This window comes from Leiobunum rupestre, chromosome 7, assembly GCF_980474605.1.
Source record: "Leiobunum rupestre chromosome 7, qqLeiRupe1.1.hap1, whole genome shotgun sequence".
NCBI lineage: Eukaryota > Metazoa > Arthropoda > Arachnida > Opiliones > Sclerosomatidae > Leiobunum > Leiobunum rupestre.
The window spans coordinates 39,402,709-39,415,921 of record NC_143390.1 but is presented as its reverse complement, the minus strand read 5'-3'; the positions used below and the strand labels follow the sequence as shown (position 1 = coordinate 39,415,921).

Genomic DNA, 13,213 nt, shown 5'->3' with positions numbered 1-13,213 from the left:
ACTCGATGATGTTGGTGGCACTATATAATCTGAAAAGCAGTGTTGGCAAGAACCAGCCAGACTGGTTTAAACCGAAAAAATCCATGGTTAAATCCACTTTTTGTTATTAAAAACAATATTGAGGAATGAATTAGAAATATTGAAAAAACTAAAACTTAACCTTCACCTTTTGTCGTAAGTAATGAGAGCTAGATATAAGCAATTAGGGGATCTTAAAATTCATTTTGCGCGTGAAAATACGTCGCCATGTTAGGGTATAAAAGTGGGTAAATAAGTCTGCTATACCTCGCAATGTAAAGGTACTGTCACGGGCAAAAACGTAATTTTGATATCGGACAATGTGAGAATTTTCGAAGTAATGAGGGCTAGATATAAGCAATTTGGGCATTTTTATTAATGGTTTTAACCGGTTTAAATTTAAAAAAAGCCCGTTTTTTGCCAACACTTTCTGCAAAGGCTTATTGAGATTCTTTATTTCTCTGAGATACTAACTCGGAGAAACACCGAATGTTTTGTAATATGAATATTTCTTTCGTTGTTGTTATTGTATACACGCTTGCCAAATTGTGAAGGCGGAAATGAAGTCGCGACATGTTTCTGGAAGTGGTGGCCTTGTGTTTAAGTCGTAGCCGGGCTGCGGCGAGTGGCTCTGAATTCCAATGGCAGAAATAGCCTTCGCGATTCGCTTTATTATATCGACGCTATTCGTTTAAATGCACGAGACCTTGCCGGGGATTTATTTCCGCTCTGCCGTATCCCACAGCGTCCTCTCGTGTCGAAGCCATTCTATATTTCCTACAAGAATTTATCGCGATATATCGTTATTATTTATACCCGAAAAACCATACATTGATAGAATTCTATTGAAAAAAGGAAAAGCGTATAATAGATAACGGCGTTACAAGGACCTTTCTGTTACATTCAAAACATTGCTTATATACATACACGCGTATAATCCTTAATTTTCGCGAATGTCATGCCAGAGGAAACCAAGAATGTATATATTTATACTTGAAGAAAATGGCTATATTGATAAGTGGGCGTCATAGTCAAATAGCGTAGGATGACGTCAGTTTTAGGGAACCAATGAAATTCTGGGCTGATTTTTTTATATTTGGGGGGTAAGCCTGGGAGGGTTGAAGAGTGATTTACAGTCCCGTATATGGGGGGGGGGGGGGTGCCAGGGGATGCTCAGCGCCCTTAAATGAATACTCGAGCATCACCAAAACGACTGACCCCAAAAATAAATCGATTGCTCAATTGCCAACTAATATCATTTAACATTGGTTACCTGTATTGTTAATAAAATATTCGAAATTCATAATTTAAAAATAACGAAATAAAGCCAATTTCGGTATATTTACTAATAATAACGATTTTTATTTTCAATACATTGACACCCCCAAAAAAATTTTTGAACTGCCCCGAGTTTTAGCTTCTGGTTACGGGCCTGGCGATCTAATCATTCTCAATAAGTATTAATACATTCTTGTAAAACTATGTCGTTTGAACGGGGGAAAATAAAATGGAATCGCATATATTATAGCGACGAGAAAGTCAACTTTTATATTCGATTATTTATAGTCTTGTTTACCATTGGGTTAAAGAAAACAGGTGTCATCGAAAGAGTTTGACGACATCGTCATTCTAAAGTCGGTCGTTATTTTCATGTCAAACTCACTAGGTGGTATTGAAAAGTTTTAAATTCGGTATGTACATCCCTGGGAGGTTATTCTGTAAAAATCAAAAATGACAAAAAATAAACAGATATTTGTCGTCCGCTTAAGCATTTAGTTTATGGTTTGACAAAAATACCGGATAAAGCGTAACATCGATAGTTTGATATTTCGATAGCAGCCCCTTCTCCACTTGCGCATTGCCATTTTTGACGGCCGCCATGTTGGGTAAAGGAAAAAGCATGGGTGACGTCGTGTGACGTAGAACTGTTAGCTCCCTATAGCCTACCAGGTGGCAAAAATACGATTTTATCATTGGAAATATTGGTATATTTTATTTAAGTTTTAAAACCGCGTGTATTTAAGGGTGCATAGGCAAAACTGTTATTTTCGACACGTGTCAAAATACACGATTTAGCTCAAGACAATGCCAAAAGGAAAAATGACTGTGTAAAATAAAATTCAATTAAATCCTTATCAATATATTTGATTTTAAACACGTACGAAGGTGGTTTTTTTGCGTTATGTACATCCTCGAAATGGACTCGGTAAGATTATCAAAGAGATAGAAGAAGAGGCACCGATGAAATAATGAACGCGAAAATTATAAACGCATCGATCATGGACGACTCGAAAAGACATCGTCGTACAAAGGGAACCTTAGCAACAGATATCATTTAACGTAATATTAAACCCAATATCAACCTTGGATAAAAGGTAAACCAAAATGAGGTTAAATAAAGTTGGAGGCATAACGACGCTTCTTAACTTCTTCGTTAAGCGGGTACGCCCTTTAAGGATACGATTTGAAATAACGTCGACGTACGCGTTCGACGGGGGACACGCTGAAGCAACGCGTTCTCCTTGGGACGCGAAAAAAAGCTCGCACGAGGAAGACCAGCGTGATCTTTAAACATTCAATAATTAGTATTCGGCGAAACAAGTTCTTCGGGGCGGTTTTAAAAGATTTATCTAACCTTGGTTAGAATCACCTTGAGTCGAACCGCGACTCTCCGCCAGGTTGATTGAAAATCGCGACTTTTTTCGAAAGACCCATTATAATTCGTCGGACCGTTACCTAACACTCGAACGGGCAGGCGTGTCGAGGGTGCAGTCTGCTCGAGGCGGTATACTTTACCGGCTGCCAGGTAATAGGGCACCAACGCGCCGTTACCACTTCCTTAGCCCCGAGCCAAAACCGGTAATTTTTTTGGCGTGTTGGAAAAAAAAAGAATTAAAGCGGAGGCACCCACCTTCCGGGGACAAAACGAACTTTTCGGCTGTCAAAAATCTTACGATATTCTTCCGATCATTCTTTTTTACTTGTTCGGCGGGGGGCTTGGCGATTGGGGGGTATCTGTCGGACGCCGAAATGAACGTCTATTTTTATACCGCGAGACTAATGTCACTTCCCTTATCCGCCTACGAGCGGTGGTCGCCATCTCGACCGCATTTATTATCAAAAGTAACGTAATTTAATTAAATGTGACAGTTGGGGTAAATTTTTTACACAACGTACTTCGTGAACTTTACTTCCTACAGTGGCGTAGATAAGGCCCCCGCAGACCCCGCAGTGCGGGGGGGCCCCGGAGCTTAGGGGCCCCCTAATGTCATATCAAAGTATATACTAGATACCGGATAAAATTCCGAATATTGTTTTGCGGGGGGGCCTCGCGGGTCTTAGCTACGCCACTGACTTCCTATTAGGCGAAACTATAAAGTAAATTTGGTCTTAACCAACTTGTTAAAATGGAAAAACAAAATCACGTGATAGCCAACTTCGATTCGGTAACTCGTGTTCATAGTTGGCCGTGCGACGGTAAGGAAAAAATTATTCCTTCCAGATACTGCCGGCAGCTAATTAACTTCCACAAGATGTTTTAAATAATAATAATAATTAGATTATTTAGATGAATCGATAAAAATTTAAACCGACATTAGCAAAATAAAATGAATAATTATTCGTATTTCTTAGGATAGATGGCTCTGCAGTTCTCTACATAGTCACGTGACTACCATTTTTTCAGCCCCCCTGGACTTTATAGTTTCGCCCATTGCCTTGGGTTTGTTTGTTTACGTTGAAAGGCCAAGGCTTAACGAATTCTAAAACGCCGTGATAATGTAAAAACTAACGCTTACTTTTGCAAAATAATGATCAATTATTGGAAATTGATTATTAAAGCTTTTTTCTTTCGAGTTAATAACTAAGATTATTAATAAGATTAAAAGAAAAATTAAAACCACTTTATTTACGTAATAAATTATTACCATAATCATAAACAGCTTGGTTAATACGTAAGGCACAACCTTAGTTCATCGAGCGACTTGTTAATGCCTTAATTTTAATCTGATTACCTTGTATGTTTCGTTTTTAACTTAAGATTATTAAGACAAAAACGACAAAATTTCCTAATTGTGGCGTTGTTAATCCTTTTACTTATTTGTCAATGGTTAAGAAAGGAGGTAATAACGAAAAAAAATGACTACTTATACGGTTATTACGTTACTTATGTTAAAATGATATTCTAAAGAAAGGAAAGACAATTGTCATTTGAATTAATTAGGATCCGATAATTACTTTAATAATACATCAAATTTATTCTAATGATGGATCCCAGTAGAAAAAAAGTGCTTAAAATAACAGTGTAGCTTAGGGATTTATATTTTAATTAAAGGTAAAAAACCGTTTTGCAGGAAGTAGGCTAGACGGAATACGCCAGGCCTCCGTGGGTTTGGTTTTCAATACTCTCAAAGTTAGGCTTAGGAAATACGTATAAAAAGTCTTATATTCCTAGACGTTAAATCGCGTGCTGAACCTCGCTTAACGTTTGATCAATGCAAAAGGAGCCTAATCTCTCGTATCGACTAATTAAAAGTAGGTCAAAGACACCAATTAAGAGTTTTAATTACGAAGACGATGTTCCTTTTGGCGGGAAATCAGTCTGGGGATGGGATGGGACATTATCTATTTCGCGGAAAAGAATGCTTTTTTGGGTATTTAATCAGCGTTATTTATTTTTCCGCTCAGGGGTATTTTCTCATTCGTGGGCGAGTTCGAGCAGTTCCGGAGCCGCCAGTTGGAGCAGCCTGCCCCAGGACTCACCGGGGCGCACCGAGAGCCCTCCGTCTCCGAGCAGCTCTTCCGAAGGGGACGTCCTGCCGCCCTCGAGCCACCCCCAGCGACAGCCCCTGTCGGCCGCCCCCCACAGAGCCGCCCCGCCGACGCCACGCGCTCAAGGAAAGAGGTCACGATGCTCCTCCCCCATCGAGGACGAGGGCATCGAGATGGACGAGACCGTCGGATTCCTAGACGACCCCGAACACTTGACCGCCAAACCCAAAAAGGTCAGTCAGTTGCGGCCTTTTCATTTCCCAGAGAAACTCTCTATCTCTCGGGGATGATTTAGAAAAAATACGTGCCCGATAAATGGCAGACATCTCGCGATTCGATTTGAGGATATACGCGTTACACGCCTGATAACGACCTTTTGGCTTTACAAATTCCAAAATGTAATACGAATTTTTCTTACAAGGCGTTGTTTATGAGGAGATAGTTCCCTAGGACCAAATTTACTTACTTTTAAATAAACACAATATATACAAAGTTGTTGAAAGCAACGTTATTTATTCGCCATTTCTTTTATATCAGTCGGAGGCAGCAAAAAATAAAGAAATATTTACATAATATGTACGTAAATAATGTATTTATAAATTAGTTTGTGTAGATTAATAGTCTGATCTGAATGGTTTTTCATTGGTTCATCCTTTTGGCGTCAGTTTAAAATGTCTTTGACTATCTCTAAAGAAACAAGGAATTGGATAATAGGATCTTCAATGGTAGTGGATCCTTACTCGGAGGCAGGGTAAACAAACTTCTTGACCATCCGGTGGTCAAGTACGCCGTGGGCCGTAGAGAAGAACTGGAACCCCTTTGTAGAAAGGGTGGGAAACGGTCAAGTACGCCGGTGTCCGGGTATAAGAATTGACCTTTGTAAAAAGGTTGTCCAAGTGAACGAATGAATCAATTTTTATTAACTCTTATGAGAATCCCTTTCAAACCAGGGAGGAACATTTGATTTTTTGAAAATACGCGAGTTACAAATTTAATTTACAATTAACTACGTATTTACATAAAACATATTTACACAACCAATCTCAACTTATCAAAGAGGGAAAACATAAGTCAGTCACATATCCTCCTTGGGACGCTTTCCTCCCACTTTTTTAAAAGTACTCGGGTAGTTTCCTCAATTTTGGTATTTTTACAGTCCGTAAAACCGAGACGCGCTCCGAGGCTATAAACCATTACTACCGAACGAATCGAACACGATATTCAGGGCAGTTCATAATTATATGGTTTATATCTTCCCAAGTTCCCATAAATCTCCGCAACCAAAAATTGTCAATCGCGATGAAGTTGGTAAAGCACCTGATCTAGCTTAGAACAGGAGTCGACTCGAGGCTGAGTTAGAATAGCAGAGCTCCGTCGAAGGCTTTGGTGTTTATTAAAATTTCTGAGTCATCTTTCTTGAGATATTATTGCCACGGACTGGTCTGTACGAGGTTCTCAAGTCGGCAGCAAGTACACCGATGTCCACAGAGAAGCCGACTACCAACGGGGGGATGCGAAAATGGAGAGAGTGTCCAGTTCCAGGGCCGTCCTAATTGGAGGCCCCTGGGCAAAGCTGTGGGCGATCCCCTGTAACTCCACCAAAGTGTCTAGCCTCCAGTCCATCCTCGCTCTAATCTACCACTATCGGTTCAAATAGTTTCACTTGTCCTACTAAAGGTTACTAAAGAAAGAGCTTATTCTTAAATTAAAAATACTAACAACCAAAAGTCTTTATTCGTTTTAGATTTACCCTGTCTATAGACTCTTTTTTTTTTAATTTTGATGGGCGCGTTCATCTTGAGTTTACCCCCCTTAACCCCCATTCTCCATATCCAGGGACCAAAGACCCGAGCCTAGACCCCCCACCGGTGGTTCCAGGTAATGGCCGACTAGCGGGCGGCCAAAAAGAGGGGTCGAAAAGACCGCGAAAAAGAGTGTATAGACGCGACTAGTTTAGGACTTTCGAGCAATGTTAAATATTTTTTTTTATTAAAATTTCTTTTGCATTTCACAATTTGAAAAATGGGGCCCTCCAGAATCTTGGGGCCCTAGGGCAGTGCCCTTTTTGCCCAATGGGAAAGACGGCACTGTCCAGTTCGCGTGTATTGTTTAGTTAATTAGTGAGGCAAACACGCTTCAACACTGATATAAATTGCGCTCTGTTTCGGGGGGAGGAATAACGGATTGGCTCTCCACTTTCATTTCCTACTTTTCGTTTCTTTGGCGAGTTCCAAATTTTCCCTTCAGGGAAAAATATATAATATCCGTAATATTTCGTTTGTTTAATGTTTATATTTCTCTTTACGCTACGGTGTATTTTTTTTTCGCGGGGGGCGCGTAATTTTCCCTGGGGGATCGATGCGAAGCCTAACAGCGGTAATATTTCGATTGCATGCTGCCTCGAGCGGCCGACTTAATTCCGTTGGCCCCAACACTACGAAAATGGTACAATGTCGAGGGTAATAATCTTTCCAACCGTGTAGGCCAATCTACAGGGTGTTATTCGCTTCTTCTCCAACATTTGAGAAAAGTGTCGTCATCGGTTCGGAGGTCAAATAGGACGTCAATCGGGGTCAAATACTTTTAAGATATTTAGCCATTTACATTTTAAAGAACCATTCATTTGGTTGTTTCGTAACTTGTTTGTACATCTGATTACCGATTTTCGAAAACGTTCCGTGATTTCCATTGATTTAACGCAAATTTTCTGTGATTGTCAGTGATTTCTCACAATATTACGGTGATTGTCAGTGGTTTCTCACAATATTACGGTGATTGTCAGTGGTTTCTCACAATATTACGGTGATTGTCAGTGGTTTCTCACAATATTACGGTGATTGTCAGTGGTTTCTCACAATATTACGGTGATTGTCAGTGGTTTCTCACAATATTACGGTGATTGTCAGTGGTTTCTCACAATATTACGGTGATTGTCAGTGGTTTCTCACAATATTACGGTGATTGTCAGTGGTTTCTCACAATATTACGGTGATTGTCAGTGGTTTCTCACAATATTACGGTGATTGTCAGTGGTTTCTCACAATATTACGGTGATTGTCAGTGATTTCTGACAATTTTACGGTGATTTCCTTTTTAGTGGTTTTATTAATTGTCAGTGATTTCTCACAATATTACGATGATTTCATTGTCAGTAATTTTCGCGATTACCTACAATTTTTAAACCTCATTACTTTAGTTATTACCCCCTACGGTTGCATAGTATTTATCCTAATTTGATTGTCTGTAGAAACTTAGCTAAGACCTAGTAAGTGTAAGGATCTGTTATAGCTCGTGCGGCATGATGGGCTTGCCACCACCCTCCTACGCATTGTCAGTGGCGTAGCGAGGGGAGGGCAGGTGGGGCATCACCCCGGGCGCCAAAAACTGTTTGACGACCTTTTTGTCAACGAATAAAGTGGAATTTAAATATTTTTAAAGCAAAAGGGCACCATTTAAGAGATTTTCCCATGGCGCCACAAACCCTCGCTTCGCCACTGCCAGAAGAAAATAGGGGGAAGTACGCTTCTAGTCAGCTTTGGAAAGGCGTCACTTTTCACGAATTTTCGCGCCCAAACGGTTTGGCGGGAAATCGCGGATGAATACATCGTTTAAAAAATCAATTTTTCTTAAATTGAACAATTGTAACATATTGTCCTTCTCATTCTCTGCAAATTGAGCTAAGGCGTATTTGCTTTCGTCGTTTATAGCCGTGTTGAATGAAAACAAAAGTGGAACTACTTTTTCAGTTTGATTTATTATGCGTAAAAAGGCGTTTTCGTGGGTCACACGACGACTTCTACGGCTCTAAGCTACAGATACGTACTTCCCCTATTTTCTTCTGCCACTGCGCATTGTAACACGGCCACCTATTAACAGATCACTGCTTTCTAAACAGACATCTTCACTTGATTGGAGTCAGTGATGATCCAATCTGTAGGGCATCTCAGGTCGAGCAGGAAAAGTCGCTACTTGACTTGGGTGGTGCCTTGCCTATTAGCCTAGCTGATTATTGATTATTATTAATGTATTTATATCTAATTAGAGATAATAATTTAACGTTGCCACCTGTCCCTCTTAACTAGAAAACCCTAAAAAAATTGGTTCCCTAAAACTGACATCAAACTAGATGGAAAATTAGCAGCGTAAAGTTGAACGTTAGTGGTATATCGAATGGGAATCAATTTTCAGCTCGGCGTTTATTATCGTCTTTCCGGCATATTTTCCGTCGAGTGTGAAACCAGCTTTATATCCTTGACGTATTCTCTAGACGTACGTCGTATCTTTTAACCTCATTTACTATGACGATGACGCGGGAATCCGATGGATAATTTACGGGCTTAACCTTTCAATTGAATATAATATCAAATATCGTAAACAAGTCAAAGAGCGCTGTCGAAAAAATAACTCTCTCAATTTACCTGATGATATATAAAATGAAAATAAAGTTCTAAAGCATTTTAGCTAGGAGCAACAAACACAGCACCCCACACAAGGAGAATGCAACCCGTCAAAAGTCAGGCTGCGTTGAGTTTGCAAGTACTCTCCCCACTGGTTTAAGGGGTTTTCCCTGGAGCTCTTCGGTTTTCCCTTCCATAAAAACTTGTTGAGGTTAACGGTGATAGTTAGTGTAGGGAGCTGTTGGATCGCGTGGCATGCAGGGCTTGCCACCACCCTCCTACGCATTGTAACCCGACCACCTGAATTAATGGCTTTAAAAGTCGCTTGATGACTTAGGCCTAAGGTGGTGCCTTGGGTATTAGCGTAGCTGATTATTGGTTAGACGCTTTAGGGCCTGCTGCCGTCGGAAGGGGAAAATTCGGAAATTGTCTTCCCCCCCCTCCCGTAAGACGTTCATTGTAAAAGTTCGTCCCATGAAATTTGTACACAATACTGCGTTTGCGTGTTTAAAGGCTAGCTGCGTTCTCCATGTGTTTGTTGCTCCTAGGTTTTAGGAATATGGATTACATGATTTATCTTTTCTCAGTATCAAGAAATTTCGGCCATTTATCAGTAGGTAGAGGTAATTCCCATTAGCAGGAACGTGAGTTAGCAGACGGTTTTTCGATTTAGAATAGCCTTCCTTTAAACGAATGACAACGCCAACTTAGCAAAGGCAATGACACTCGCCGTTGGTAAACAAATTATGCTTCCATTATGATTATACCGATATAAATTTGCAAGATCACGTGACTCAAATCGACGTCCATTGATTGGCCGTGCCCTTTCCCTTAGCACATTATACGCACGCATCAACGATAGAAAGCGATTTAAATTAATGCTTCTGTATCGGCGAAACAAAAACGACCCCGCCTCCCGTAAGCTCAATAACGAGTGAATAACTGCCGGAGAAACGAATCACCCTGTTCTTTGGAAAAAGTGTCGCTAATAGTTTCTCCTCCACCAAAATAAGCTGAAACCCAGCTGCGCTCCCAAGCGTCAGAAAGTGCGTAGACCTACAGGCCTATATCACCGCTACGCAAAGGCTAATGAACTTGACCCTCTCCCTCCCCCTTCTCTCTCTCTCTCTCTCTCTCTCTCTCTCTCTCCTTTTAATCGCATCTCCCCCCACGTGCTATCCCCCCCACGTGCTCCTTTTTCTTGTATAAATATTTATTCGCGGCGCCGATCCACGTACTCATCCCATCTGACAGTACCCGGGTTCAATCGAACGGGTTCATAGATACAAACTGTACCCCGTACTCTTACCTAAGACCGTACCATCGTATGACGACCCGATCGTCAGAGTATAACAAAAAAAACGGCATTTTGCCATATTCTCTCCCGTACGTCGCTTTGTAATTTTATTTATTTTCATTTGCTTCGGTAACTATTAAAAGGGTTTCTCGCTAATGGCGCGGATTTAGCCCCTACTTCTTTAATTCGCGTAAACGATTTAACGAGATGGTGGTGAAATGTGTCAGGTGAAATCATAGGCGGAACGTTCAATTCTTTGTATTTAAATATTGGCCGCGACGAAGATGGAGTGTATTGAAGAACGGGTGAAGAATATTAAATCTAATTCAACGTTTTTTTATTATTATTTCCAACGTTATCTTCCAACGTTCCAGTTTTACAGCTGGTTGATCAAAAACCTCTTGTCATTTTGGGATGCAACTGGATGAAATTAAGCTACTTGATTATTTCGTTATTACGCCTTTCTATAACAAACGGGAAGCGTAACCGATAGGCTTGCAAATTTCAGCTGCTTAATGTCTGCTTAACCCAAATCCTTCGACATTGACTTCATTTAAATACAAAAGCGAGTATCCTATATTATAATACGATTCTCAATTATTTAGTAGGCCGTTTTTCAACAATAGAATATACCTAATATATTGAGTATTAGTCGCCATTTTGTTTTTTAAATGACGTCACGAGGAAGTCTGTATATATAAACAGGGCCCGTCAGGGCCGGATTAACGCTATGGGGGGCCCTGTGCAAAGTAGAATTTGGGGCCCCTAAAAAATTCAGAAGTTACTTTTTGACTTGAAATAAAAATATTAAAAAAAAATTGAAAAAACATTTATTTCAAAGATGGGGGCCCCCTAAACTCGGGGCCCCTGTGCCATGGCACACTTGGCACATGCCTTAATACGGCCCTGGGGCCCGTGTAGTCTGAGGACGAATTCCCTGGGATTTCGGCGGAAAAGGGCCTACAAGCTTGCTCTTTAGGGGCCCCGGTAAGATAGGGCCCATTCACCAACTCCCTTCCTCTTGGAAATTTCATTTAGAAGGGCCCACTATGACGCAATTTATCCCGGGGCCCGAAAGTTCCCCCCACGGTTCCGCGGGGGGCACGATATTTGACCATTTTATCGTTGGCAATTCCAACCACCTATATGGTACTGATTAAAAGTTTACCGGTTCGCTAACCAGTTAAATATCAGGTAGTCTTGACCAAGCTCAAACTTAAACCTCCTTTATAATACCTCGCGGGGAGGGGGCTAATTTGTTTGGGTATATAGGTGAACTTCTATAACAGAGTTACGCTCGTTACATTTATAATCCATTAGCTAAGTTTTCTGGGCTGGTTTGTGGCAGTTGAAGTACGGCAAGGCTGCCACAAAGGCAAAACCTTTCACGCGACAATATGGAAATTAATACTATAGAATGTATATATAAAATGCGGAATAGCGGGTCGGCTACACCGCAATACACTTCTCTCTCTCTCTCGCTCTCCTCATTGTTGGGGACGCTTACTTTGGCGGAAAACTCTTCACAGTCCATTTGCATATTAATGCGTTCACCTATAGTTCCTTTCATCCGGGCTTGGCGTTACTTTTTATACCGTAGAGAGATCGCGTCGTATCGGTGCGCGTACGGCCAACCACGATTGAAAGCGAGTATAGCGCGCTTTTGATTTCTACTTCATTCCACGTACCACTTGTAGTTGTTTAACTGTCAAGGGCCAGTCACCCTCCAGTCCAGACAGCGCCATTGAACAACCGCCATTTTATTTATATATTTGACAGTATAGCGTTATTTTTTATGGGAATTATTAAGTTTCCAACATTGTAACCGTATATACGGAGAGAGAATATATAGCGGCTATAATTTCAAACGCAATCGAAATCCCGAGACCTGTTGGTTATGCCGTTTTGAGAGCCAGATGGTCGCGAGTGCTCGAACGGAAATATTTCGTGTAGGAAAAATAACCGTTTTTCTTATAAAGTCTATGAGAGGGAAATTCTAGAATTTTGGATATTTAGATTTTTAACACATTGTTTTACCGATTTTTGGCACGTGTCCGACCCAATAGCGGCAAGGCTATTTGGCAGTTCTAGCCCCTTCAAACTACGACGTCATGGCTAAAGTACTCTATTTTCTATTCAACAATGTCACGACAAAAGAACCCTATTTTCCCTTCAAACTACAAGTTAACAACGATGTCATGGCAAAAGTACTCTTTTATTTCCCTTCAACGCCTTCATAGAAAAAGTACTCTATTTTACCTTCAACGACTTTATAGCAAAAGTACTCTATTTTCCCTTCAACAACGTCAGGGCTAAAGTACTCTATTCTCGCTTCAACGCCTTCATGGCAAAAGTACTCTATTTTCCCTTCAGCAACGTCAGGGCTAAAGTACTCTATTCTCGCTTCAACGCCTTCATGGCAAAAGTACTCTGTTTTCCCTTCAGCAACGTCAGGGCTAAAGTACTCTATTCTCGCTTCAACGCCTTCATGGGAAAAGTACTCTATTTCCCCTTCAAACAACAAGTTAACAACGTCTTCATGCCAAAAGTACTCTACTTTGTCTTAAATGAAATCTTTATAAAGAATGTCAATAAACCCACTAAATATAGAACGTACTAATAATAGCATCAACATACGGACAATCCCGGAACCGGAAGACAAGGCATATCTCTCCCCACTTTAAAGTCCGTTGAATAAAATAATAAATTGCAAAATCTAAAAGCCGCTTTT

At 40.7% G+C, this 13,213-nt stretch overlaps 1 protein-coding gene across 2 annotated transcripts in view; it reads left to right on the top strand.

The window, feature by feature from the left end:
* LOC149936260 (zinc finger protein 704-like) overlaps positions 1–13,213 on the top strand; it is a 69,574-nt gene that overhangs the window by 36,369 nt on the left and 19,992 nt on the right. For both annotated transcript variants that reach the window (XM_090180719.1, XM_090180718.1), the window contains exon 3: positions 4,705–5,021. In XM_090180719.1, coding sequence (XP_090036845.1) covers positions 4,705–5,021 — 317 coding nt within the window. The remainder of the gene's footprint in view (positions 1–4,704; positions 5,022–13,213) is intronic.